The sequence below is a fragment of the Phoenix dactylifera genome, chromosome 9 (assembly GCF_009389715.1).
Source record: "Phoenix dactylifera cultivar Barhee BC4 chromosome 9, palm_55x_up_171113_PBpolish2nd_filt_p, whole genome shotgun sequence".
Classification (NCBI taxonomy): Eukaryota; Viridiplantae; Streptophyta; class Magnoliopsida; order Arecales; family Arecaceae; genus Phoenix; species Phoenix dactylifera.
In genome coordinates, this window is record NC_052400.1 from 59,410 (window position 1) to 86,415 (window position 27,006).

The following is a 27,006-nucleotide window of genomic DNA, read 5'->3' on the forward strand; positions in this document are numbered from 1 at the left end:
GGATGAACTTCCCATTCAAAAACAAACAAAAAAAAAGTTAGGATGACTGGCCTCGAAAATGGAACAAAGGAAACATAGAAAAAAATGAATAACAAAGCTAGCATGAGCAGCAGCAGCAGCAGCAGCAGCAGATAGCTAGCACTAAAGAGTCATGACTGAAGGGAAGCTAGAACTTAAGGGAGCATGGTAAATAAGACCATACAAATAAGATTTTTTAAGGATTTTTGTAAATATAAGAAATCAATCGGCTTAGCTATAGACTTAAACAGAGATCTACAGAAATTCAATTACAGTATTTTCTACAGTTAAAGGCAAAAAAGACCAACTTTACAGCTTTTCCAAACCTTCAGTTACATAAGTAGTTCTCTTTCACATGTGAATAAATACAAAGTGAACTCTCTCAGTTACAACAGACTGTATACTCTACAGATTACGCAAGAAAAAAATTAGTACGTACAGACATCTTAAGTAAAGCCAAAGTTGGTAGGAGTGCTCTGCACAGGGCAAGGCATGGAAACTGGATCCAAAATTGGAGTCAGGCAATAATGAGCAAAGATGAAGAGGCATGAGATAGGATGGAGGATAGGATCGATGAACCAGAATGGATACCTGTTCATATGTACTGGAAGAGCGGCTTAAATGCCTCCTTGTCCAAAATTATAGAAAATGCATGATCCATCAGATAGAGCAGAGAAAAGGAAGAACAAACTACTTGAATGCTGGGCTTCTGGGGGCTGAGTTGACCCTAATGCAGCTACATGACTCAGCAAATTTATCCGGAATGACTACTTCAAGAATTCTGAGCCAACCATTGCAACCTTCGTCTTTTTTATCCTCTTGCTTTCTTTCTTCTTCTTTTTTCATTTTTTTCGCCTTTTTTTGTTTTTGATTAACCGATGGGCATATTAATTCAAGGGAAGGGTACATATCAGTCTGGAGTATCCCAAAATATTTATCAGCTGAAAGTAACTCTTACACTAAGTAAGGATGTTGGGCTGCTATCAACAGCTTCATGCCTGGCAGAGTGGATCATAATCATAAGCTTCACCTGCCTTAACAAATCGTCCCTTCACCCGCCGCCTGACATCTGCCCTTGCTTTCCTAGATGCATACCTAATTTTTTTCTCAAACCTGTTTGAAAGCAAGAACAAAATTGTTGGTTTTGCAATTCAAATTCACCTACAAGTTTTACTAGCAATCATTTTGTCAAAACAAACTAGAACATCGAGAGTTACTCTAGCTACCTGTAACATTGTATCAGCATAGCTGATATACAACCAACTATTTCCATGCAGATAATTCTACAACTACAATGCTTTTTGTCATATGCCAAAAATGGTGCATGAAGATAAACAATAGTATTTTAATTGAATGATAACATATTTCTAGGGTTTAGAAAATAACAGCAATAGCTAGCTGATGACAACAGGAATGATGATATGGATGTTGTTTTGAGGTTTTATGATATTTTTATGAAGTTGACATACTCAAGGATATAATTCAGCAAACCTGTAAGCAGTAGACAGGCTCAGGGAGCTGTGGAATCTAGCTTGGACACAAAGTTTGACACAAGGAGGTGAATATGAATTTGGACAGTGGGTGTGTTGCATAAGATGCAGACTTCATGTTCATTAGTTTCACGTGAGGCATGTGGTCCATCTGAAAACTAGTCAACAATCCAAGTCCCTGAAGTGCCTATCTTTTAAATAGTTTAATCCTAATTATTCTTTTTGGAGGATCCTAAACTATCAATTGCATTAACGGAATGCTGTTCAATAAATATGCTAACGATGGTATAGGATAGCAAACAATAAAAATATAAGAATGAATAATGATATATATTCTAATGCTCATCAGAATGTCATGGCATTAACAACAAATCAGTGAAACATAATACACTGACAGAACCTGGACTTCATAATATCTGATTCATAACTTCCCAAAAGTGGTTGATGCGAATTGACTAGCACGTGTAAATTGTGCTGATACATGGTCACAGACAATTATATATTACACAAGAACAACTTCCATATATATAAGGTTTAGAGCCATGAAGTCGACAAAGATACTGGCATTTAGATAATGATATGAGAAAAGCTGGGCTCTTGGACAGAATAAAGGGAGTTTATTCTGACTGGGTGATTGTAATTATCCAATCTAAGCATCTTTTAATGGAAAAAGATAAACAGTACAGCCAATAAATAAGCTTTCATTAAGCTAAGCAGTCAGTTGACAATCAAATTTGGGCATAGCCCACTTGGGAGGCTTTGTCAAAAGCATAATTCATGTTATTTGTCAGGTAACAGGCTACCAAATGGTTTGTTTACACACACCGCATATCCAGAGAATTTGATATCATTTTCTTGTTCATATGTGAACTAAGGATCCATAATAGATACTCCCAATGCTTTTAAATTTCTGATAGGTTTTGATGGCCTTGGTACTCTCAAATAAAGAAGATCCATGTGCAACTGAATTGGATGTTCTAAAATCCCATATTTAAGACCAACACCTATGACAATAAAAATATAAATATAAAAGGCATAAAAGGCTGGTGTGTGCGCAAACCTGCGTGCATCTAAGAATGTAATGACAGATGTATGTTGTTAAAAACTTACTGGCGTATTTTCTTCTTTTCCTTGTAACGCATCACAGCACTGTCCCTGCCAGCCGGAGTGTATGAGGAACTCTCTGGACCAGTAGGGCACCAAGGAGGCTCGCCCATAAAAAGCATCGATGACATCCCACAATCTTGATAATCTCCAGCACTGCTCTCACCAGTCAAACCAGAAAAGGAAAGAGATAGGCTGGACCGAGCTTGCCTTCCTGGGAAACACAGGTTAGGATCTGCTTTACTTCCAAGATTTGGCATCACAGAATCAGCAGATATTGCATTGCTAAATGTAGCTCGCATAGGTTCGGCCTGTCCACCAGATGATGCCTGAGAAGTAAAAAAGAGAATAAGGATCTAGCTATCTATCATATATACGTAGTGTGTATGCGTGCATATGTATATGTATATGGATATAGATATATACGAATACACACAAGCGCTCAGATATGCCTATGTAAAGTGTGCACGTGCACAGAAACCTATTCGAAACTCCAGAAATCTAGTTTACAGTAAATAAGACCATGAAAAGATTTTTGACAGTTGAATTGAGGGCATAAGATCAACTTTTGCAAGCAAATTCTCATGAACATACAAGGAAGAAGATGACATATTAACAAAGCATATTTAATGTCGAAGAAAAAAATTCCAGATCAGATAATGCAATAGAAATTTATGGACTTGAGGAATAAAAGCAATTTCTTAGTAAAGTGTATATACGAAAAAACACAGGCCACGAGCTAGTTTTTTAGCTACTTTTTTATTTTCCTTGATCATTTCCCTTGGCAGTTTCCACTGGCAGTAAATCATTGTAGTTGACATATGTCGACTATCAAGGGAACTATGAAGTTTAGGTCATCAAGAAGTCCATTCATTTGCTAAGAGGAGAAAAAATAAATAAATTGGGATGATTCAATTTTTGATTTGAAGACTGCTAAGAAGAACAACTGCCAAAACAAACTGAAAATTTATGGGAACTACAAAAAGCTGGAGCTGCCAATACTACTAAGTATCTGGGATATAGTTCACTCTCTAGGCTACTATACCTGGATTTCTTTTTTCCAAGTTACCATGCAGCTGATTCCTTACAAGAATAATTTAGAAAACCATGCATTATGTTTTGAAAGTTGTAGAAATCTCACTTTTATGGCCATAGCATATGAAGACCCCTACCAGAGGCACTTGAAAGAATTTATAACATGTACCTCTGCAATAAATTCATCCTGGCAGTTGGAATTGAAAGCTGACATTTCCTTCAGTTCAAAAAAACTGTCAATTCCTGCATCATCAAAAAGCTGTTCAGCAGTACTATGAGACGCACCAAATAGTTCTTCATAATTCCCAAAAGTCAAGTCAACATCATCCATGTTGAAATCATCATAGAGGTCATCCTTGCAGAAAAGATCCTTTGTCCCAGTAGAGTATAGCTGCAATATTGAATTATAGAGTAACTTAGCACTTAGCAACCACAAAGGAAGCAAACAATTTTTCAATCAAACACAAAGTGTTGAGAACAGCATCACGTCTTGTTGTTTTAAATGACTGTCCATAATTTTTATGCACTCAAAAGTGATAACTTAATTGAGTTTGAAAATAACATAATTTTTTGTTCAAAGTGAAACATCACGTCCATAAAAATGGTCATTCCTTTCAAACTGAAGTGATGCCCTATGTAGTGGGCTCAGATGAAAAGGGAAACAGAACATTCCAGATGCTTTATTTAGTGTTTTGGGGAACACTTGCGATGCTTTATGAAGCAGGCTCAGATGAAACTTATTGCAACAAACATGAACATAACTGCAGCCAAAACTTGGAATGGACCTTCACATAGCAGCAAGTAGTACACTATACACTTGAGTGTGAACAGACCAAGATAATTTACAAAGCATGCTTGATAAACAACCTTTTTATTAGTACTTTCAAGAAACAGAGAATTCTAAACAGATACTTCATATGCAATAAGATAAAGAAAATACAAAATAAGAATTAAAAAAAGTGCATAAGGTGTTCAACAGATGAAATAGGAGAAGCTTTGAACATGGCACGTGAATAAAAAGACTTCCACCAGAATACACATACATAAATACATATACAAAAATAAATACACAGACATTCAAAAACACATATGTCTACACAGACTAACAGACTGATCATTCATTCAAATCAATAAATGGAAATAGATTCTTTCAGCAAAACATGACATAACTGATTGAAACCAAATCTAAGTGACAGAAGTCAGAAACACTCATTGTTTGGCGGTAGAGGGGTATTTTAAAGCCTTCATGCACCTTAGGAGTAGTAGAATCCACTGAACCAGCTGGCTGATCTGCACCGCATATCATAGGATTTACTGCAGTTATTGAAGATGAAACAATCCGAGGATTGAGCTTATTAGCAGATTCCATATCATCCATCTTGCCTGTGCTGGCTATGTCTATGGTACTGCTGCTCTCTGGAGCTCCCCAGAAGTTACTGACACTGTTATCATTGATGCTCATCAAGCCCATCCCCTGTTCACAGTTAGAATCTAGCATGGGAGGAAACTCCAGAACAAAGGACCAAATTCTCGAAAGTTCAGCTGCTGATGGGCATCCTGTGTAGCTGTTGATTGTGTGCTTTTTATGACATGAAGCCGAACCACCATGCCCATTCCAATCACAGTTTTGGCAAAGTGAAACATTTTCTTCGATGCACCTAACTATGGCTGGTTGTGTAATGCATCTATCACACATAAGAGTGCGAGAGTGACGTCTAGAAAGTGCATTTGCAGAATGAACATTGCGGTCACATGACAAGCATAAGCTAGCAGCATCAGGCCTGCAGTACACCACAGATCTTTGCTCGCCACAGAAATCACAAAGAGGACCCATGCTTCCTTTTCTGGAACCAGATAGGTGGCCAAACCAGCAATAATACTCCTTGTTTTGCTTTAGAAAAGTTCTGCAACCTACACAAGAGTCTTCCAATTTAAGATTATTCAGCATCAAAGCCACTAGCATTTCCTGCAACTTTCAAGCACCGTTACAGGGATACTAGGTCATGCCTGAGAAAATGAACATCGGCATGTGTGCACGTGTGCATACAACCAATAGAGCATAATGAGCACAATTTTGATCATTTTTCACACCAAAAATAAAGAAAGAAATATATAACTCTTTGAACATCAAAAGAATAATCTCCCGATGCAATCACCTCAGATTTGCTAAAAGCATAGTGCATCAAAGATGGATGAATCTCACCATAAACAGTTCATATTTGATATCCATAGCTATTAATTATAAAAAGCAGACATATGTGCAGCTCCAATTACCCAGATGCCCAGCTTATACAATTGCCTATCCACGTTCATATCATATTTCAATAAGATATTCCAGTTCATGGAGTCATAAGCAAATGGACTCTCCCAATTTGCCGCCCCCACCTTATAAAATTCATCAAGAGTAACAGGACATGAGTACCTCCAAGCCTAGAATCTTCCAATTCCAAAAGAATTTAAAAGATTGTTGCTTAGTGCATATTCATTTAAATCACCCTTAGAACATAAGGCAAAAACAAAAGCTAATCACGTCAACTTCAAAGAGTGGTTCAGCCCCCAAAGTCTATCATAAAACATAGGAAATCGCCCAAACATTTCCAGCGGATCTCATAGACTCACAACCGGAGGAATTACTTATATCAGCAGTAGGATCCTCGCAACAAATTTAAATAAAAAACAACATGCGGAAAAATCTAAAAAAGATCTTCTTTTCCAAAAATTCCACAGATTTCCATAAAAAATAAGCATTCTAACATCAAAAAGAAAAGATAATTTAAAAAAGGAAAACAAAGATGAACCAATCTAAAATATACAAACAAAAAAGTTAAAAAATCTTTCTTTAACATAAAGATTTAGCTAAAACACGTAATCTCTCGTCAAAAATTCAAAAAGAAAAGAGAAAAATCACCTCAAATTCTATATTTGCACTCAAAATCCACATCCAAATCCAAAAGAGAAGACAATTCATAAGAACGTTACTTCAGAAAACAGTCAACTACCAAAATTCTTTAAATTTCTCCAAAAAAACTGAAAAAATAAACACAATTTCTACGCAAACAAGCCGCTGAATATCCAAACCTGACAAGAAAGATTCCAAGAATACTTGCCGATACCGATATATCTCTATCAAAAGGAAGCTCCTTTTTCCCTTCTTCGTGCCAGTTCGTCTTCAAACCCTAGAGAGGAGGAGAAGAATTCCGGGCTCCCTCTTGGCTCTTGCCAAGCTATGGAGAGAGAGAGAGACGAGGGGGTAGAGATATGATGGTGGGGTTTGGCGGGGCCCAAAGAGCTAATGGGAAAAAAAAGCCTCGCAGCCTTGTTGCGCTTTTATGGGGCATTTCCGCAAATAAGGGGGAGGATAAGGGGGGGTTAGTGTTGGCGCGGGTTACAGACCCGACTCGAGATCCAACGCCAACTCGAGACGTACGGCGTCAGGACGACTTTTTCCATGGCCCTGCCGAATGACCCATTTGCCCCTCTCCGTTCCATTATAATGGACTTCCCGTGTTAAAAAAATAAAAAATAATAATAAATAAATAATAATTTAATCATGACCATTCAAAGCCAATGATCATTGCTGCCATGTTCTTAAGGCCGTTCGAATTCGGCTTAAAGAAAACTCAGCATTATCTGTTGGATCTAGCATCATTGCCTTATTTAGTGGTGAACACTTTTCTGCAGAATTTTTTGGATACTTGGATCACCTACGTACTCCAAAGAATGAATAGGACGGCCGACTAGGTGGCATTCTTCGTTGCTCACCACTTCGAGGGCCTGATTTGAGATAATTTGAAAATTTCTTTCTTTTTTATTTTTTACATTTTTTGCACTTGCACTAGATGTGATGCTTTTTGTGTTAAAAAAAAAAAAAACATGCCCACTATTCTAAACGCAGGAATTCCGTAAGGCGTTCAATGTAAATAATGCATCCAACGATGGTACTAGGTGTAAATAAAAACTCTTACATGGACATCTATGACAAAAAGGCACCAACATTTGGAAGCTAATGACAATAACTTTTTCTCCGGAATAAATAACCCGGGAAAAATTTTGGGAAATACCTCAAATACACTTTTACCCCTCCTCCACGAGAGAAACCGATCGGAGTACCCCTCGCTTATTAAACAGTCGAAAGCGAAAAAGGTCGACCCCACCACGACAAAGAAAGCTTACGCTCGCGTACGGTCCCCACCGTCTGAACAGGAAGACCACTCAACAGACACCTTGCAATCAATGGTCCCCTCTACCAATCAAAAAATCATTAGTCTTCCATTTGGTGGGACCTATTTCTGTTTCGACATGTAAAGTGCATATTTTATAGTGGTGCAGTAAGATAAAAATTTGATGGATAAGATCTATAAAAAAAACAAGTCTTCGATGATTCATGGTGTGCACCATAACATAATACATACCGTATAAAATATAATTTCTAGCTATTTAGTATTTTTTAAAAAATATATATATATTACTATAAGCATCATATGGTGGCACATGTAGATCTAGTTTGAAAGAGCTGTTGGTAGTAGAACTTTTGGAAACTGTCGGAAGTAGAATTTTCTGAAATAAAAAATTTTTAAAAAAATATTTGCTGTTTGATAACTATATTTATAAAATGCTGTGGTACTTTAACATGTGTTTGGTAAACAAACTGAAAAAATACTTTAGTTAGGACTCTAATAAATTTTTCTGTTCGTAAAGAAACAAAGTGTGTAATTGTTATATTTTATTATATAAATTTTGATAAAAAAAGATAAAGCTCAAAACAGTTTTTTCTAAAATAATTTTTTAAAATTTTTATCAAATATTTTTTTATATAAAAGCATTTTTTGGAGGGCCAGAAAGTGTCTTTTGGACCTCCAAAATTTTTTCGGGGTCGTAGTCAATTATAATTATTTTTTCTATAAATTTTGTTCATCAAGTATTTATCTTGATAATGGCCGTAAAAATAAGTGGCTGTGATTATTTACGCTGGTAGGTAGGGATCTAGAGTTCATTGATCCGACGGTCAGGATAGGATCCACTAGATAAGCTGCCGGGAGAACCTACAACGGCCGGGTCTAGCGGCGAATTTTGTCACGTACGCAGCCGCCAGCTTTATGGGGAAAGGTGAGGGATCTTTTCCTGGGAAAATTATACTTTTATGTTCGGTGCATGATGACCGTTGGATGATCAATCATCGTGAGAACTTTAATTTTCGTAAAGTGGGCTACCACGTGTCAGCATCTGCGTCCTTGTCGTTGCTCCTGCAGATCTGAGCGAAATTTCGGACTGATCATTTCAACTGAAACACCGGATCACAGCGGTCTGATCAGGATCAGATGGATGGAGAGACAGAAGTCGGCGAAGCGATATTTAGTTTAATCCAAGGGGCATAATTGTATCGATATTTCCTAGGAGGATTAGGTATTACCGGACGGCGGGACGGGGCGAGGTTGGGCCACGTCATAGGCAATATTGGATGGTGACGTCAGCGCCACGCGGCTCTGTCGCTGCTGAACTGGCAAGATTATCTGCAACGCCAACGGAAAAGTGCGTCTCGGTGGTGCACGTGTCGTTAGATGGATCGCTCATGTGGGGACCGCAAGGATAGGAATGGCTAGCTGGTGGGTTCTGATTGGCTGGTCGGGGTAGTGGGAACTGAGATTCGGGCGATCCAGTGAATGGTAGAAATATTCGGAAGTGTGATATAGACGCGCCGTTTATTTACTCTGGATGCGGAAATGAATGGTCTTTATCAGATGACGTGGCGCACTCGACACCGACGTGATTTAGTTAAACGGGAAATTGGGATTCCAGGTGCTTCCTTAAAACGTTATGTACGGTCCTCTTCGTTCAAATTATTGCCAGGAGGCGTTTAGGAGAGCATCATTTGAAAAACCGGAGTTGGACACGGAAAAGAGAGAAGTGGGCATGTGATAGTGTCACGCTGGCATGAGATGCTGCACTACAGTCTATTTTTCTAAATATGAATGAATTTCCTACAAGAGCTGTTATTATGGCCGAAAATAGGCTCAAACCGACTCGGGTCCATCGGGCCTGGCCTACTTCTGACCCAGCTATGGACTAAGCCTAAAAAATTTAAGACCGATTTAGAATTAAATATATAGCCTATTTATTTTTTATGCCAAACTGTTCGGTCTAGGATCGAGCCTGAGCCCAAACAAAGTCTGAAACGGAGATCGAATTTAAGCCCACATCATCCTTCTTTAAATCTTTAGGCTCGTAATTATTGAATATTAGCGTTCTCAAACTTCTGTAGAATCTTCTGAATGTATAATAATTGGATACAATTCAATATATGTTAAAATGACTGGAACTCTGAATTATTAATGAGAAAGTCGTTTGTGATTTAATGAACTAGAGTCCATTCCACAAATTTGGGCCGACCAAATCGAGTTCAGGGCAGGCTTAGGCTTAGGCTGGCTTGGGCCTAAACTTTCCAAAAATTTCCAAACCTAAGTCTAGCCCAATGCCCGAAAAAAATTTGGGTGGGGCTCAAGTAGGGGTGTAGCCCAACCTAGCTCGGCCTATTTTCAGCCCTAGTTGTTATATAAAAAAAAATAATTTCATATCTTGGTCTCTATTAAATTATTAAAAAAAACATGCAGTCATAAAATAATCCACATCTTGATAGCGAGTGATTATTGATTGGACCAGGTCCACCGCTTAGCTAATAGACCAATCCAACTATGGAGCAACATCACAAGAACATACAACTTAGAAAAGAGCGCAATCTATGTGCTTTAATGCACATTGCTTCGTGGTTGGACTAGTCCGCCAGCTCAATGATGGATCTAGGCCAATTAAAAATTATACCTTGATAGCTACAATTTTCAAACTATACAATTCTAAATCATCTGATGACCTACCGCCAACTGCTTGTACACACCTTACCTCTAAAACTTGTCCTTTAAAGAATCCAAGATTGATATTGCTAAAAAAAAAGTTGATTATTAAATTCTCCATATAATACACTGCACAATGTTTAAGATATGTAACTGATGAAAGTATAAGGGCATGTCCAAGTGCTATATATAAGGTTATAAATCTAGACACCCAATAATATAATGTGTGGATGAGGAAGTAATAGCAAATTTAGATCACCCAAAATTATTTGAAAAAAAAATTACAGTATGTTCTTAACGCATATTCACGGGAATATAGATTTAGGATTAAATTCTCAAAAAAATGATATAATTTATTTTGTCCAAGTCAAGACAACGTTATATAACAACATAGATTTGCATGTAGACAGTTGTAGTTCACCTCGACTACTTTTTCATGTATATATCACTATTGTTTATATACTTGCAACTAGGCAACAATGATAACCCAACAAAAAAAATTAAATGAACATGGTTGAAGGGTTTCTAGCATAAATCCATGCTCCATTGGGCTAGGATGCAATGCTTGTGAACACAACACTTGGATCATAATTTTACTTTCTTTTACCCCCCTCCCAAAGTAAGATTTTTGTCGATATATATTGTATTCGAGGTAAATTTTCTTTAGTTAGACCTTCATTATAAAACTCTTGTACATAAACTCGTAAGCTATAAATCTTCCTAAAATTATTAGCTCTATCTAAGATAATCAAGTTCTTAATTTAAAATCAATCATCATTAAATATTTAGAGCATCTCTAATTTAAAGATGTTCATCCTGCTACTCCTTGCATATTATTTTGGACCAATGTTTGACATACCTCACAATGCGGTATTTTTCAGATGTAAACAAGTAGAGGTGGGGCTGAGTAAAGACTGACTAGGACTCAAGTATGGGTTTTAAATAATTATCGTTGTTTGGAAAGTTCAAGTTCTTTCCTGTCATCATAGCATGGTCTAAATAACAAACATTACCATGTCAAATGACTGTTATAATGTTCCCCCATCATTACTACATGAATAATATCAAGGAAAAAATAATGGCCATTACAACAAGTTACTTAGTGTTATTATAAATATAAATAAATGTCACTGTCTGGCATTTGCATGTTCCCTTAATAAAATAATATATATTTTTATTTTTTTCCAAAATATTTTTTTCATGAAAAGGTTCATAAAAGAAGAAAATTATTTATTATTAAGCCTAGAGAAGGACAACAACATTTTACCCATCATAAAGGCTATATAACCACTCTAAAATCACACAAGACGAGATAAATAATGTCTATTATAATCACTATAATGACCAATTATAGTTTCTAAGATCGGATATAACAGAATATCATGTTAATGGAATCCTATTAGAAACTTTTAACCAATAACTCACCTCGTGTGGATTTTATTAAAAAAATTTGCAAGGGATGTAAAAATTAAAATTACACATTATACGCCAGGCTGAGATTATACAATAAATGCTATATCATAACATTATATATATAGGATTTTTTGCATAGATGCTTTTTTAAAAAATTAAATTTACATAAATATTCTTTTAAAATTTATATTTATTTATGTACTTTTATAAAATACTGTTTTTATAAATATAACGAATTTTCTAACACCATTAATAAAAAACATATTTATTTTTAATTTAAAATAAAATAAAAATTCAAAATTACTTTTTAGTTTTCCATCGCGATCGTCTTATAAATATTCCTTTTGCATATTTACCTATTAAAAATATTTTAATCATTTTATTTTAAAATCATTATTTTTTTAACGTCGTTAGATAGAGTGACTATATATGGAAAAAAAAAGGATAAAAAAGAGAGGGTAGAATAGCAAAACAAGTGTTTTACAAGGGTATACATGCAAATATAAATTTGGAATGGCATTCATGCAAATTTCGATTTTAGAAAAGTATTCATGCAAAATAAAAAAATCTATATATATATATATATATATTAAGTTAAGATATATATCCAATTCTGTTGGATTAGGATTGGGTATAGCCCCAAATCTCCAAAACGAGAAACATCCTCGGATCTGCCTTTGGACCCTTGCTTAGTCCATGCGCTTACCGGCCCGGGTCGGATCTGGTTAGAGTCCGGATCGGTTGCGGTTCGCGATAACCCTATTGGGAACCCGCGTCGGGAAGGAGAGCCGGCCGGGGTTCGCATGCTTCTTGTCCCCCTTCACCATTCACGTGCGATGCACGCGCATACGCAGGGTGGGAGGGAGGGCCGGCCCGGGTTCATATGCTTTTTGCCCCAGGCCCAGGGCGGACCAAGGGGGTATCTCGCGTTTTCGGCTCTCTCCGCGCTTCCCACCTCATCTTGGCTTCTTCCCCCCTCCCCCTAAAAAACCCTAGTTCGACTGGAATTGGATTTCGTAGCATCTTTCTCGGCCTCGAGAGAGCTCGTTATTGGGATCGATGGGAAAGAGGAAGGAGCGCCGCCTTGCGGCTATGATGGCTGCGAGTCGGAGGGTAAAGCTCGATCTCTGCGCGGAACCCTCTGGTATTCTCCAATTACCCTTCCCTCTTTCTGTTGTCGTATCTTTGCCCCCTACCGCCCCCCGGGGGCCTTTTTTTCCAGGGTTTCGGGGCTTCCCTTTGTTCTTATTCTCCTGGTGGGATTCTAGACGTCGATTTTCTGGAAAATCTGGATTTTGGTTAAATTTTTAGTTGCTAATTGATTTTACGAGATCGATATTTTTGTCGACGCTTATCTCTGTATCTCAAAAAAAGAGGGATTTTTCTTTTTCATCCAATTAACCTTTTTTTTTCTTTTTTCGTTTCTCTCTCTCACGACTCTCATCTCCTCCATTTAAACAATCTTTCTTTTAATCCTTTTGAAAAAATATAAAGGTTTCCTGGCTTCGGAAACTTATATGAATCAGCATCGCGAAAAGTTTCTTTTCTGTTGTTTATCTGCCTGAGGTATTTAGCCTCATAATTTTCTCGTGCGATGGTTCGACAAAAATTTCGACACGAGATTGGGAAAAAATAGAATAATTTGAAAAGAAAATTAGAACTTTTCTTTTTTTCTTTTCTCGACATCCAAAATAACAAGTGGTTCCCACTTTGTTATAGACTCATTTTATCAAACAAAGCTTATCCACTCTAGTAGTTTGAAATCGGTGATTTTGAACTCAGTAACACAGCGAATAATAGAGTTGCTTGTTTGGGAATCCTTACCCCCCCTCTCTCTGATACCTGATTCGACAGGGAAATGGTTCAGCTATGATCATATGAGAATTGAGCTGCATGGGACCTAGCTTAATTGCATGGAATCCTCTAATTATTGGCATACATTGTTAGATTTTGGCTATTGCTTCTTTTCTGGAAGCTTGGGATTCTCTGTGCGCGCGAACCGTGATTGTAATGTCTATACTCCAAAATTCAGAAGATTCCTTTAATTGCTAGCATGCTTACTCCATGCATGTCATGGCAACACTTGGAAACCATTACTTGATGAGGTGGAAGAAATTTGGTCCAATTCAACAGCATATGATGCATATATGCATTCTGACCTATATCTGGATATAGGACCCGTACGATCACCCATTCATATTAACATGCCTATAAATGCAATGTACCTCAAGGGAAAAAAGGAGAAAAAAAAGGAATCACATACTTGGGTTAAAGCATGGTTGAAGGTTCTCTGCACCACCCTGAACCGTCCGGTTAAGGGCATTACTAAACTGTACCGAGGGCAAACCGGCATGGTTTTGCCTCAGTTCGACAAATCAACGAGGGAGAAGGAGAGAGAGGAAAAGAAAGAGAGAGAGGGAGGGAGGGAGGGAGGGAGGGAGAGAGAGAGAGTGGCCGAGAGAGAGCGAGAGAGACTTCGCTAAGTAAAGTTGGAAAATCAATTGCGGACTTCAGTTTGGAAATCTCAAAAAGAAAAAAAAATTTAGGTCTCCCTGTTGCAAAATGAAATAGGGGCAACTCCAACCACCAACGAGATCTCGCTCTCTCTCGGCTTCTCTCTCTCTCCTCGTCTTCCTCTCTCTCCTTCTCTCTCTCCCCTCCCTCTCTGGCTCTTCTTGTGTTGGTACACCCCGGAACGTCACAGTATGGACTGTATCGTATTGTATCGCGGGTCAATTGGTAGGATCCTGGTATTGGTACAACAAATCTTACTTGGTTCCCCAAATCAGTGGAAGTGAGAACAACATCAGGTGAATACTTGTGAAAGTTGATCTTTTAAAATAATCTAGGGTGAAGAAGCGCTTATGTGACAAGGCTGATAGTGAGATCAGGAAAGTATGCAAAGAAGATAAAATATTTTGGCTGAAGTTTGTAGCTACTAAAATATCAAGCTTGCAATAATGTTGGAGTTAGTTCATCAGGAGACTGTTGTTATGTGTAGTCACCTGACGATTGATATACCTCATGCTTTCTGGACAAACTATCACTAGATCATCATATCTTCATACACATGTATTTATGTATGCAAAAAGAGGTGCATGTAAAAAAAATAGGAAGTTATTTATCAATATTCTCAGTTGAAAATAGGAATTCACTGGCACCCTTCCTTTTCATGTTAATTAGAAACAGTACGTGTAAATTTATATGTCTAGGAATGCAATTATAAATGCACGGATGCATGCATGCATGTATGTATCTATAGTCTTTCAACGTATGCATGTATGTATGTATCTATCTATCTATCTCGAACCCTATAAACATAGGTTTTTATAGATTTGGGGTCATGCATATGATATATTTAAGCACATATTATTATGTATGTATACATTTATATGTAAATATAACTATTGATTCAATTGCTAAGAGTGCTAGGCACCTATTAAATGAAATCTCCCTAACAGGGAAAAAGGCGAAAACATGATTTGTCCAATCATTCCCTCCCTCAGAGCTAAATAGCATTGGACTAACTCGCCACGGGAAAGCTAGCCATGAGTAAAGTAAGGTTATACATTTATATATGTATGTACATATCTATAACACACACACACACACACACATATATATATACAAATGTTTGTTCTTGTAGTTTCTAATTATAAATAATACATGGATGCTATGAAGAGAGCATGATATATCAAATTGGAAAGAAGTTTCACATTGTATTAACAAGGGGAAAACTTAAAGTGTCAAAAAATTTAACTGCAAAGGGTCTTCCATTCAAAACCTTAGATCCTAGCTCTGGCCTCCAACAAGATGGATGATCGAGGAATCTCAGCAATTTCTACCACTTATTAAAACAATAATATTCTATCTTACTAATATTCTTTTAGTACGAGTTTGGTACATATGTTCAAAGTACAATATATCTTGAAAGTGTTTTTGATTATTTACTTTTACTGCATATTCATGAAGCCATGCTTAAATGTTAATTTATTGAAATAGTACAAATTTTGGATAGCATAAATGAAGAAGCGGACTGAAGAATGATTAATGTAAAGTGGACTGAAGAATGATTAATGTAAAGTGGACTAAAGAATGATTAATGTAAAGTGGACTAGAGAATGATTGAATGCTTTTGTACTAAATCTCCATCGGCTGGGCTGTTGCTTGGGATATGTGCTCGGTCATTGCATAGAGTCACCTGGGCATTATCAGGTTCCAACAGCTCAGCAAGATAATTTGGACATGTTTTGATAGTTTTGGTACCTGCGCATGTTTTTGCATTTATATTGTATTGGCTTCAATTAGTACTTGATATAGCCGACCCAAAGTAGTAGGGACAAAGCTTGATGGTTGTGGTTGTGACTTTAATTAGTACCTTATGGTTCAAGTCCTTAGGTACGTTAGCTTGGGCTCTATTCAGCCTATGAGAGGCGCTTCTAAAAACAAAAAAAAAAAAGTTAATTGCCAAAAAAAAACAAAAAGAAAAAAGCTAACTTTGTACACTTCACAGCTAAATTTTGCTTTTAAGCTAACATATGAGTTGTTTGGCCATTTTTTGTTATGGCATCTTGTACACTTGGTAAATCAGCAAGTTTCTGTTTATGCTGTAGTGACACTTATTCTCTTTTAATTATAGGAGAGATGGTGGGCAGTTCTTTACATGATGAAGTAGGAGGGGAACTAGATAAGGACCACCAAGCTGGGGTCCCGACTTCACCATCTCCTTCAGGTGGGTTTCATCAGTTTCTTTGAAAGGGCTATGTAGAGAAGATATGCCTGCAAAGCATATTTTTGGTGGAATTTTCGAAATGTTGTACAAGCTTGTTGTATGCACCGAGTGTCTGGTTATGTAGGGTGGCTGAGGTCTGAGGAACATTCAGTAATCATTTCAGATCAGGCTGCCATTGAGAAAATTGAATGACTTCCGACCTGTTATTATCTTTTGGCATCATCTAGGCGTGGAGATTTCAGGAGGAAAATATTGCCTTCTCGGTTCGTATGTCTCTAGCTTTATTTGGTTTCTACCTCCTGACATGATTTTTGTTTATGATTGCCAGGTGACTGTGATAAATTCTGTATTCACTTAACAGAGAATTAAAGGCTTATAAAGCTTATATTCCTTTATATTTGACTATTACTGAACTGGAAATTTTGTCTATTTCTTTGTTGTACCTAAAGTGGTTGCTCTGAGCAGCCTTTATTGGTTTTTGAGATATTTTACAAGTGAATTCGTTTCCTCAGGTCAGAAACAGGAGAATCCCTTATTGTTACTTGGACAGTATAGCGATGACGAGTTGGATGAGGAAGTAAGTGAACAGCTAAAGCATGCTGTTGAAGAAAGTTCTTCAGTTAATATGGATGACCAGGTGATTGCTAGCTTGAATTTTTCTTTTGCCTTCTGCAATATGGATTCTACTTGAGAGAGCTTTGATAGAAACTGTTGAAATCATGTACCTTATTATTGTCCTTAAGCTTATACATAAAAATTACATGTTTCTTTTTGTTGCTTGTGCAGGCAACCTAATAAATACAGCATATTGCTGTGGAAAGCCATTTTAGACACCATGTGTAATGTGCTGTCATTATATTGCTTCTAAAACATGATAATACCTGATGATATCTCTTTACATTTTAAAGAAATCTTGGATGTAATGCTGTCATAATTAAGAATCCAATTTTGAGAACACTAATAAGCTTGTATATTGAGTGTTATAGACTTATCAAGCTTCAACTTAAGTTCTCATCTAGCTGCATTAAAAAAAAAGAAGAATGGAAGGCGCATTTTATGCATCATATCCAACTGCGAGGCCAGTGCTCATTGCTTAACCATGGAAATCTGTTTTACCAGTTGAATGGTTATTATTTATTTTATCCTACAAATTATGACATGGTGAAAGTGGTCCTTAAAATAAAGCTCCTTTTGTCATACATGATCTTTATATAGTGTTTTATTCAATAGGAACAATTGAGCAATTTTAGCTTAGGGAGTCTGAGCTTTTTTAAATGCTGTCCTTTTTTCTTGGTTAGTATTGAACATTAGCAGGGGCATGTAGTCTGGTCTGTTGGCGATTATATATGAAGAGCTGTTTTATGGATTTGCGGCCGGCACGCTATGCATGTTCAGAGAATATAATACTTGAAAGACAGTATTAGTGTGGCATTTTATCCTTTACATTTCTATACAATTAAAATCAGTAATTTACATAATCAAGTGTTAATTTAGAATAATGAGCAGGTTCACTTAGATATTTCTTTTTTGGATTTTGGTCAGTATCCATTTCCCTGCAACCTGCATTTATCCAGCCTCTGTCAGGCATATATCAACTAGGGTGTATAGGTCATAAAAATTTTGTGCCATCAAGAATCGCAAGGAAAGAAATGTTGTTCATAAATTTGACATTCTTTTAGTATAGAACACATTTTTTTTCTTCAAGCATTACTTTATATCTGGTTACAGGTAATAACAGATTGTTTAGTTCAGCAACAAAAAAATTTCTAGAGCACCCAGTTTCTGTTTCCAACTGTTTGATGTTTTATGATGTCTTTGCTTGGATCTCTGGCCCCTACCTTTGCTATGTGACAAAAGTATTTCATTAATCCTTTGGTTGTTTTCCTGTGGTGTTGCCATGAGACAGCTGTTTTGGACCATTTAGTGCCCTACTATGGCTTGTTTGTTCATGTATCTTGCGTTTTCTTTTGGTATCTTTTCATGGCCCATCCAGATTTTCTCGTTAGGCTCATTTTTCAGTTAATGAGTCGTAAGCATGCTTACATTTTGTGGCAATAACTGTCAGCTGTGATTTATTTGTTCTGCCAAATCTATCATATGTAGGTTTTTTCATTGGGACCTCTTCATCTGCCCAGTAATCATAAAATATTGATTTTGACAGGTTCAAGAAAGTGCGCATGCAGGTGGGAATACAGGAAATAATAATGAGAAAGCCACTACTTCTGGTGATGTTAAACAAGACTCAGATCAATTGGATACCCTCAAGAATGTGGATGGCCATGATGCAAATGAATGTAAGAATACTATTGTGGCTACTCAGTACAGTGAATCTGATTCCGTAGCTAAAACTGTTCCTGATGCTTCTGGAATGCAAATTATCGGTGATATGACTGGTGGTTGGAAGGTTGTAATGCATGAGCAGAGCAATCAATGTTATTACTGGAATACTGTGACAGGGGAAACCTCATGGGAGATACCTAAGGAATTGGCTTTAGCAGGAACGTGCAGCGAGGAAAATGTGTCTTTGGCAGTTGATGAAAAAGTAGATTACAGTGTGCCTGCTCATACTCATTCTGACACCCAATTGGCATCATATTCAAATGTTTTGGTTGCTGATGGTCATGGCAGTGGTGATTCAATCTCCAGAAGCATGGAAACCTACGGAAGTGTGGAGATGGGAGTAAACGGAGAGATTGTACATGCAGCTTATGATGTAAATCAAGGTTTAGCACATTATAACACTGCTTTAGTTGGTATATCTTGTGAGGAATCATCTGCACTGTCTGCTTTTGGTTCATTGCAACAATCAAGTCTCCTCCTTTCGGAGCATACGACTAACGCAGGGGAAGAATGTCCTTTGCCGAGTGTTGAAGATAAGCTTTTGACAAGACCTACCGGATGCTATGAAACAGTGGATGTTCATTCTGTTCGGCTTGTGAAATATGGTGAAAATTTATTGCAGAGATTGAAGGCATTAGATGGGTATTTACTGTTTTTGCTTCGTTCTAGTTTCTTTCTGCATCTTTATTTTTTCCAGTTTTTCTTTTTTGAACACATCTTTCCGAAATTATGGTGCATGTTCTTATATCTGAAAGGTATTGTGGTTTTAGGTCCCAGAGATGTGTTGGAGGACTACAGTGGATTGCAAAGGAGATTGAGATCAGAATATCTGATTGTAAAGCACTATCATCGTATGGATCATCTCTGCTTCCATTCTGGTGGCATACAGAAACACGGCTTAAATTACTTGAATCTGCTATTGTCGAAGGGGAGTCTTCTTGTCTTCTTCAATCTAAACATGACAGCCAAGTTGAGGCTGAGCAAACTCCTTCCTGGAAGGAAGAACATTCGGTGCCACATCACATAGAAACAGGATCTGATGTGGTTGAAAGGAACAGCGCATCTGGTGATGCTGAAAATAATTGCCCTTCTTTTAGCAATGATGTGGTGAAGGTACAGAGTGAAGCCAGCAACTGCATACTCGAGACTGAAAATGTCAGGATTATAGGGCTTTCTTCTGGTTCTGTCAGCCAGGGTATGGGAAGTGAGAAGTCAGCAGAGATTTTGCTGCCCAAAGTCGATTTACATGCTGAAGATGTGGACATGGATGTGGAAATGGAGGTTGATGATGAAACTGTCGCAGGCCAGACAGTTGCTGAGGCTGGATCAAGTGCAGAATGTCCTGCTCCAACAAAACAGATAATTCAATCAAATTCATTAGCATTGGAGTGCCCTTCTGTTCCATTAGATGATTCTAGCATTCCACCTCCTCCAGATGAAGAGTGGATTCCTCCCCCGCCTCCTGACAGTGAACCAGTTCCTCCACCTCCACCTGAAGAACCACCTGCACCTGCACCATGTCCTCCAGCTTATGATAATACCCTTTCTCCTTACCAGGATCAGTATAACTTGGCATACACTCTTCCAACATACGAGTATTATGCCCCTGTGGCGAGTGAAATTACAAATGCTAATTATTATGCACAAGCTGATGGATCTCATGTTGCTCAACTTCAGCCACCATCTTATTATGAACCAGCCATTGCAAGTGCTTTTCCTGAAATGGCTGCTGATGTTAATCCTGCTGAACCTATAGCATACTATGACCTTTCAAGTGGTGTTGTTCCTCATGCACCTGTAGTCAGTAGCACAGGATCTGGGTTTTATGTTGAATCTGCACCTGTCAGTTATCATAGTGCCGTTACCGCATCAGATTATACAAGATCTGTTGGGTCTGCCATGGTTTCTGAGAGGACATCCTTGCCCCAGGTGAAGCCTACATCTGATATGTCTGCAGTTACCAACGAGACTGAGACAGCCAGTGTGCAAGCAGATTCCATTGCGTCCACGGTCCAAGCTGCTGGAACTGCTTTGGGGAATGGAAGTGCCTCTGCTGCACCATCTTCAGCTTCCCAAAAGAACCAATCCAAAGGTCAGAGTCCCTAGGAAATTTTTTACATGCATATGTATGCATGCAGACACTAAATATGGCACACATGCTTATGCTTTTACGTGCAGTGAAAAGTTATATATGGTTTTTCAATGTTAACATTCAAAATGCATCTTTGATTAAATAAGAAAAGGAACTCTGATTTAAGACATCGTGCAAAAAAAACATTAAAAGAGTGGTTTTATTGTAAAAATTTACAATCCATAAATTATCCATTATGTTACAATATATATGTGGCAGCTCAATAATATAATGAATGCTATTATATGTTATGACAACTGAATAACATTATATAACAGTCATAATTGCCATTTTTTAGTTGTTTTGCTGTTTAGAAAATGTTGTAGTCTCATACTAAAATCTGTATAAATATATTGTACTGTTAATATGAATTGGAGTCCGTTCATTTATGAGGCTGTTTCCAAACTGATATAACTATTTCCATCCTAAATAAAAATGGCCCTCTCAGTTCAGTTGTCACTCCAAGGCTTTCTTTGGGTTGGAAAGAGTGTTATCCAAGTGGAATGATTGTAAAGTTTTGAAGAAAATGGAGGGATAAACTGAAATAATGTATTCTAATTCTTTTCCTGAATTGATTTATCTCTGGTAAGTCGTACGAGTTAGTAGATTTTTTTTTTCTTTCTTAAGGGCCTTTTTGCTCTTACTGATTTGTTTTAAAGAGAATAGATTGCTGTTTTGTGGGAAAAGCAGTATTTCATTTTATTTGGCATTATCTTAGGACCAAATAGGGCCTAAGGGAGAGAAACAATAGCACTGTACCTCTCAAAATTGGGAGTGTATATGAAATTACATGAATAAGAGAGAAAAGTTAGATTGGGGATCACAACTGTCGATGCAACCTCACACGTTCATTGCACATGCTTGACTCTCGTATACTTTATAAATATTGATCTCATCAGAAAGTGTTGTTATCATGCTTTCATCACTCATTTTTTTAACAGCTGGTATAAACCATTAAAATATCTTGATATCTTATTCCATATAAATGTCCGCTAGAAAGTTCTAATTTCACCTTTATGAACGAATTATACACAGATAGAATGAGTAATGGTTGGAGAGAGAAGGGTTGGTGAGCCTGATTAGGAGAGAGCATTTATACCTCATTATGGTACTCAGGAGGGTGCTTCATTTGTGAGGAGTTGATTAGGATAGGAATTGAATGAAAGAAAGAACGGGGTGGAATAGGGAGGGTAAGAAGGCTGCAATGGTCCTGAGATAGAAAGTTGGAATATAAGGATTAAATTAGATGCAACAGGAATGCATGGATTTGTGTTGGATGTTTGAGAGAGGAGTACTACACATGGATAGGCAAGACACTGGTACTTAATTCCTGAGGCTGTCATTTGAGATGGAAGAATTCCAAGATATTGCGTGTGATAAAGGTCAAATGCCACTATAACTTTATGCGGAAAAAATGATTGGGTATCACGTAATGGGGCAATGGAAGAGCGAATGTAGAAGACTGTGTGAGGAACCATATTCATGGGAGGAACTCCATTCTCCATCAATCCCAAGGTGAGAGAATGGGAAAAATATAAAGGAGAGAAAAAAAGAGAGCCATTAAGTGTGTCACAGAAAAAAGGTTTCTCAGGCTATTAGGTATAGGAGCATTTGAGAGTTATGAATTGTCCACATATAAGAGAGATTGTTACCACAGTTGCACTCACCCATGTATGGGTGGGTGGCTGTGCTTGCATGTGTGCCTGGTTGCATTTGTATATGCGGGTGTTTGTACATGCATGTGTGCATGCATATGCCCTGCTTCTACTAGTGTTTTTCTTCTGGTACCATATTCCATTATTTCTTTGCTAAATGATGTTCTATTCTCCTACCTCTTATACCAGTTGCACGTAGCAAGAAGCGTACAGTTGCAGTTGCTCCAACTTTGAGGTCCAACAAGAAAGTTTCCAGTTTGGTGGATAAGGTATGTTTCGCATCTTATGTGCTTCTTTGTGCTGAAACCATTACTTATACACTGCATGTGTGTGCTTGTGCGCTTGGCTGCACCTGAACAATTGTCTAAGTGGTATTTTCATTTGATCAGTGGAAGGCTGCAAAAGAGGAATTGCATGGGGATGAGGATGAGGAACCTGAAAATGCTTATGAGATAGTAGAAAAAAAGCGTCAGAAGGAAATTGAGGTATTTATGAATGCATTTTCTGTTTATTTGTTGTATAATTTGTTGCTGGCCCTTTTTCTCTCCTTCTAATGTTTACTTTTTCGCAAATGCAGGAATGGCGTACGCATCAGATTGCAAGTGGAGGAGCTCAAGATAATGCTAATTTTGTTCCTTTGGGTGGTGACTGGTATGTTTTCTTCGGGACCCAAAGTTCAAACCTTCATATATGATTTAGCGGTTATATCTTATAATAATGCTAAGAATTTTTTTTTCATTTGATGAAGTTACTGTTGACAGTGTGTATCTGATAACAATACTGATATATATATTGATGAAAATACTGTTGAATGAGTGCATGTGCGCATGTGTGCTTGCATGTGGGTCTGTCATACCAAAAACTAAAACACCATTATCATTCCCATGCCAGTGAGAACTAGCATACTTGACTATGGAATTGTATCACACCATGCTGTGCCAGTCATGTGCAGGGGCACAGTGGCCTTTTGCCAGCATGGACTGGCATGGAGCTGTAGTGCTGTACACGTGATGCAGTGGTGTGTAGCTTGGTACTTTGCCTTTATATGTTCTGCATGGTACATACCATGTGGTATGGGCTAATGTGGTACACTAGCTAAATCCTTGGACCAGACACTAGAAATGCATGTGATGCTTTGATTTATGAATGAATGGTTAGTGTTTCGTGCATATCTCTATTGGTAGTGGGTTATTTTCTATAAAAGAAAGTGGGCATGATGTCTAGGCCGACCATGATATAAACAGAGATGCATGAGGGATACAGCCATATATCTAGAAATTTTGCTTTTAGTTTGATGTGAGGTTCTTGTTTAATACGGTCGTTGGATAGCGGTAGCATCCTACTTCACTGATAGGGTGTCTTTGTTATGTTTCATGTATACGTTCCTAGAGTATCTGCTAGCCATTTCCTAGATTCATTGTCAATAATTACTTTAATTCTAACATCCTTTGAACTTAAAAGAAGTTAAACTACATGGGAAATGCCAAATTGCCTCATTGAGATTCTACATCTGCTTTAGTTCATCTTGTCTATTTGGACTTGGTGAGTGTGCATCATTTCGTGTTTCATCTTAAGGTTACGGAAGGTGGAACAAACACAATAATTTGATTGCATATGGATTGCACAGGCGTGAACGAGTAAAACGCAGGAGAGCAGAAGCAAAAGCTGAAGCAGGTGAAGCACCAAGGGAACAGGGAGTTGAGAATGAGAAAAAGCAGCCTGATCTAGTACAACTCTCCAAAGATCTCCCTTCTGGATGGCAGGTTTGCAGCACATCTACGTTTATTTTTCCTAAGTAGGGGCATCCAAATTTTCATTGCAATGCTTCTTAAGAAATCCAATTTGAGTGACCGGATGCATGTTTTTTTGTTATTCTTTTTCTTTATCTCTTTTTTTTAATGAAAAAAACTTGCTTGAAAAATGATGCAACTATTATACTGATGGGTGTATCTAGTTGTGATTTTTTCACTTTTTGTACATAATAAAAACCTTCTCTTGGCTTTTGTTTAAGATCAAGTGTAGTACATAGAAATACTAGAGTTTTCAACATGATTCCATCTATTATAAACTACTTATAAAGAGATGTTTTAAATCTTGGTTATTGTCTAATGTCTTGAGTCTAAATTTGTAAAAAGGTGGCATGTTTGCAATTGAAAAAGAAAAAGACTTTCTTTTGCTGTATTTCCCTTTTTTTCTCTTTTTATTGGAGGAAGTACATTTGAGCTTGTTCCTAATGCTTTGTTTATCTCCAGGCTTATTGGGACGAATCAACAAAGGAAGTCTACTATGGAAATAGCATCACCTCAGAGACAACCTGGTCTCGGCCAACAAGATGAAAAACCATTTCTTAACAATTAGTTTTCAATCTTTGATGTTCTCACTCCATGTATGGTGGCACTCAGAGAAGTTTTTTGTCGAGAGAATTGTGTTTCACGAGCTGCCTCTTTGTAATACAAATCTGAGTCACGTCCCTCGTGTTCTCTCCTTGCTGGTTGGCAAGTAATTTTTTTTTCTCCATATTTATCCATACTAATGTTCTGATTGTTTTATGCTTTTGTTCATGTGTTTTTCTTATATTATTTTCTTTCATGTTGGAGACTGGTCATTTTATCGCTGCCCGGGTCATTTTATCAATGGCCTGCTTAAGCACCAGCACTTCTGCAATGCATGGATGGCTGGAGGTGGAGAACTGACCCTCTCTAGTTTTACTGTGACTTTGAGGGGATCTGGGCTTTCACAGGTAGGATCTTTAGGAAATTGTTCATTACACTTGCTCTGTCAACCTATACACTTTTGATGGAGTTCACTTGATTCCCCTGACTCTGTTTTCGCACCACATATGGTCGGCTTATGCAAATAGTTGTGATTATATTAACTTACAAGCAGTTAGAATTATTAATCAAATTTCTTGGATCTTGACATTTGAATTTAACTGAGAGTCTGTATTCCTCTTTCATAAAGGCGCACTACTTTTTTTTTTTAAGAAATTCTTTTAGCTGCATTTTATAGTATTGAAAGCTTAAAGCTTATATAATTTCTTAGGTTGTTGGGGACTGTTGGCTGATTTGTTTGCTTTCTTCGGGTTTGAATTTGGGGTCATATATCACGATGCAGATTTTGGATTTTTTTTGTCTAAGTTAGGATGTGAAAATGTCGTCCCCTAAATTAACGTTATTTTACGTCAACATTTATCTATATATACCAAAATAATATGATTTGGATGTATCTTAAACATAGTAAGGAAATTTTAAGTATATTTGTGAATCATTGAAATAAATTTTTTATATACAAATTCTTTTTGTATTATACTGATCTGCATCAGGAACCAGGTTTTTGTCAAATACTCCACCCGTCTCTTAGTGCGTTGGATAACTATCAGCATATCTTATTCTTTATATACTCCTTTTTCAGAAAAATGTCTCATTTAATCCAGTTATTTACCATTCAAGCATCCCTTTCTTTATAAGTGCGCTCTCACAGTATATTTGCCATCCAAACATCCCCGTAGAATCTTAGATAAACAGTGTGAATCACCAAGTCCCTGGTCATATCCCTGAATGGAGACCCCAACTGCGTCATGTTCGTAGATCAACAGCCTTGTCATCCCTAGGCCCAGCAATTGTTCTTGACACTGGTGGCTTGGGGGCCTGCATCTGCAACCAAAGGCTCAGTTCTGAAATGGTTGAGCATGATATTAGGCAATACCAATCCGTTCAGGTCGGATAAAGGATAAGCCAAAAATCTGGAACCAAACCTATCTATTAAACAGGTAAACAATTCTGACCTAACCTAATCAATTTATTAAACAGTTAAATCTAACCCAGTTTACAATGGATTAAATCAAGTTAAAAGGGTTAAATGGGTTAGGCATTGCCACAAGAGATGCCATGTTGTTTAGAATACTCGCATTGATTCCTCATGGAGTCTCTCGGGGAGATTTTATTGGTTCTTCTGGATGCCAGACTTTCAGTTCAGTCTTTGAAAGGCAGAATCGAACAGGAAGGAGTGGATGAGTGCAAGGAATCTTGACGATCAAATGCTAATCTTGGGGAAGCTCCTCTTATCTGAAGATCCGGATGCTGGTATTGTATAGGGCCAGGCGCACACCTCGAGCAATGGTGCTGGGTTTCAATAAGAATGCAGGATTTTCCTTAACAGAAATAAGCTACAATGGATAATTCCTACTATTTGACAAAGACTGCACTTTTCCCATACCATTGATTGCCAGTATAGAGATTGGATG

General features: G+C 37.5%; 2 protein-coding genes across 8 annotated transcripts; one reads left to right on the top strand and one right to left on the bottom strand.

The window, feature by feature from the left end:
• Positions 1-231: 231 nt before the first annotated feature.
• LOC120103681 (zinc finger protein CONSTANS-LIKE 10-like) lies at positions 232-6,904 on the bottom strand. Of its 4 annotated transcripts, none has more exons than XM_039129713.1 (5): positions 6,755-6,904; positions 4,900-5,558; positions 3,817-4,038; positions 2,619-2,941; positions 232-1,131 (listed from the first exon to the last, which is right to left on the bottom strand). In XM_039129713.1, the coding sequence occupies exons 2-5, from the start codon at positions 5,479-5,481 to the stop codon at positions 1,011-1,013; spliced, it is 1,248 nt and encodes a 415-aa protein (XP_038985641.1). In that variant the 5' UTR covers positions 5,482-5,558; positions 6,755-6,904; the 3' UTR covers positions 232-1,010. The 4 variants fall into 4 exon arrangements, with proteins under 4 accessions (XP_038985641.1, XP_008800280.1, XP_038985640.1 ...); XM_008802058.3 differs by having other exon boundaries at positions 6,761-6,895; XM_039129712.1 differs by having other exon boundaries at positions 6,726-6,895.
• A 5,907-nt stretch (positions 6,905-12,811) lies between these two features.
• On the top strand, positions 12,812-25,324 carry LOC103714695. 4 transcript variants are annotated; one of them, XM_008802053.4, is made up of 10 exons: positions 12,812-13,049; positions 16,545-16,904; positions 17,150-17,274; positions 18,799-19,619; positions 19,748-21,069; positions 22,953-23,032; positions 23,153-23,248; positions 23,341-23,414; positions 24,391-24,526; positions 25,016-25,324. In XM_008802053.4, exons 3-10 carry the CDS (start codon positions 17,263-17,265, stop codon positions 25,097-25,099), a joined length of 2,625 nt encoding a protein of 874 aa, XP_008800275.2. In that variant the 5' UTR covers positions 12,812-13,049; positions 16,545-16,904; positions 17,150-17,262; the 3' UTR covers positions 25,100-25,324. The 4 variants fall into 4 exon arrangements, with proteins under 4 accessions (XP_008800275.2, XP_008800274.2, XP_008800273.2 ...); XM_008802052.4 differs by having other exon boundaries at positions 16,545-16,900; XM_008802051.4 differs by having other exon boundaries at positions 16,545-16,637.
• Positions 25,325-27,006: the final 1,682 nt, after the last annotated feature.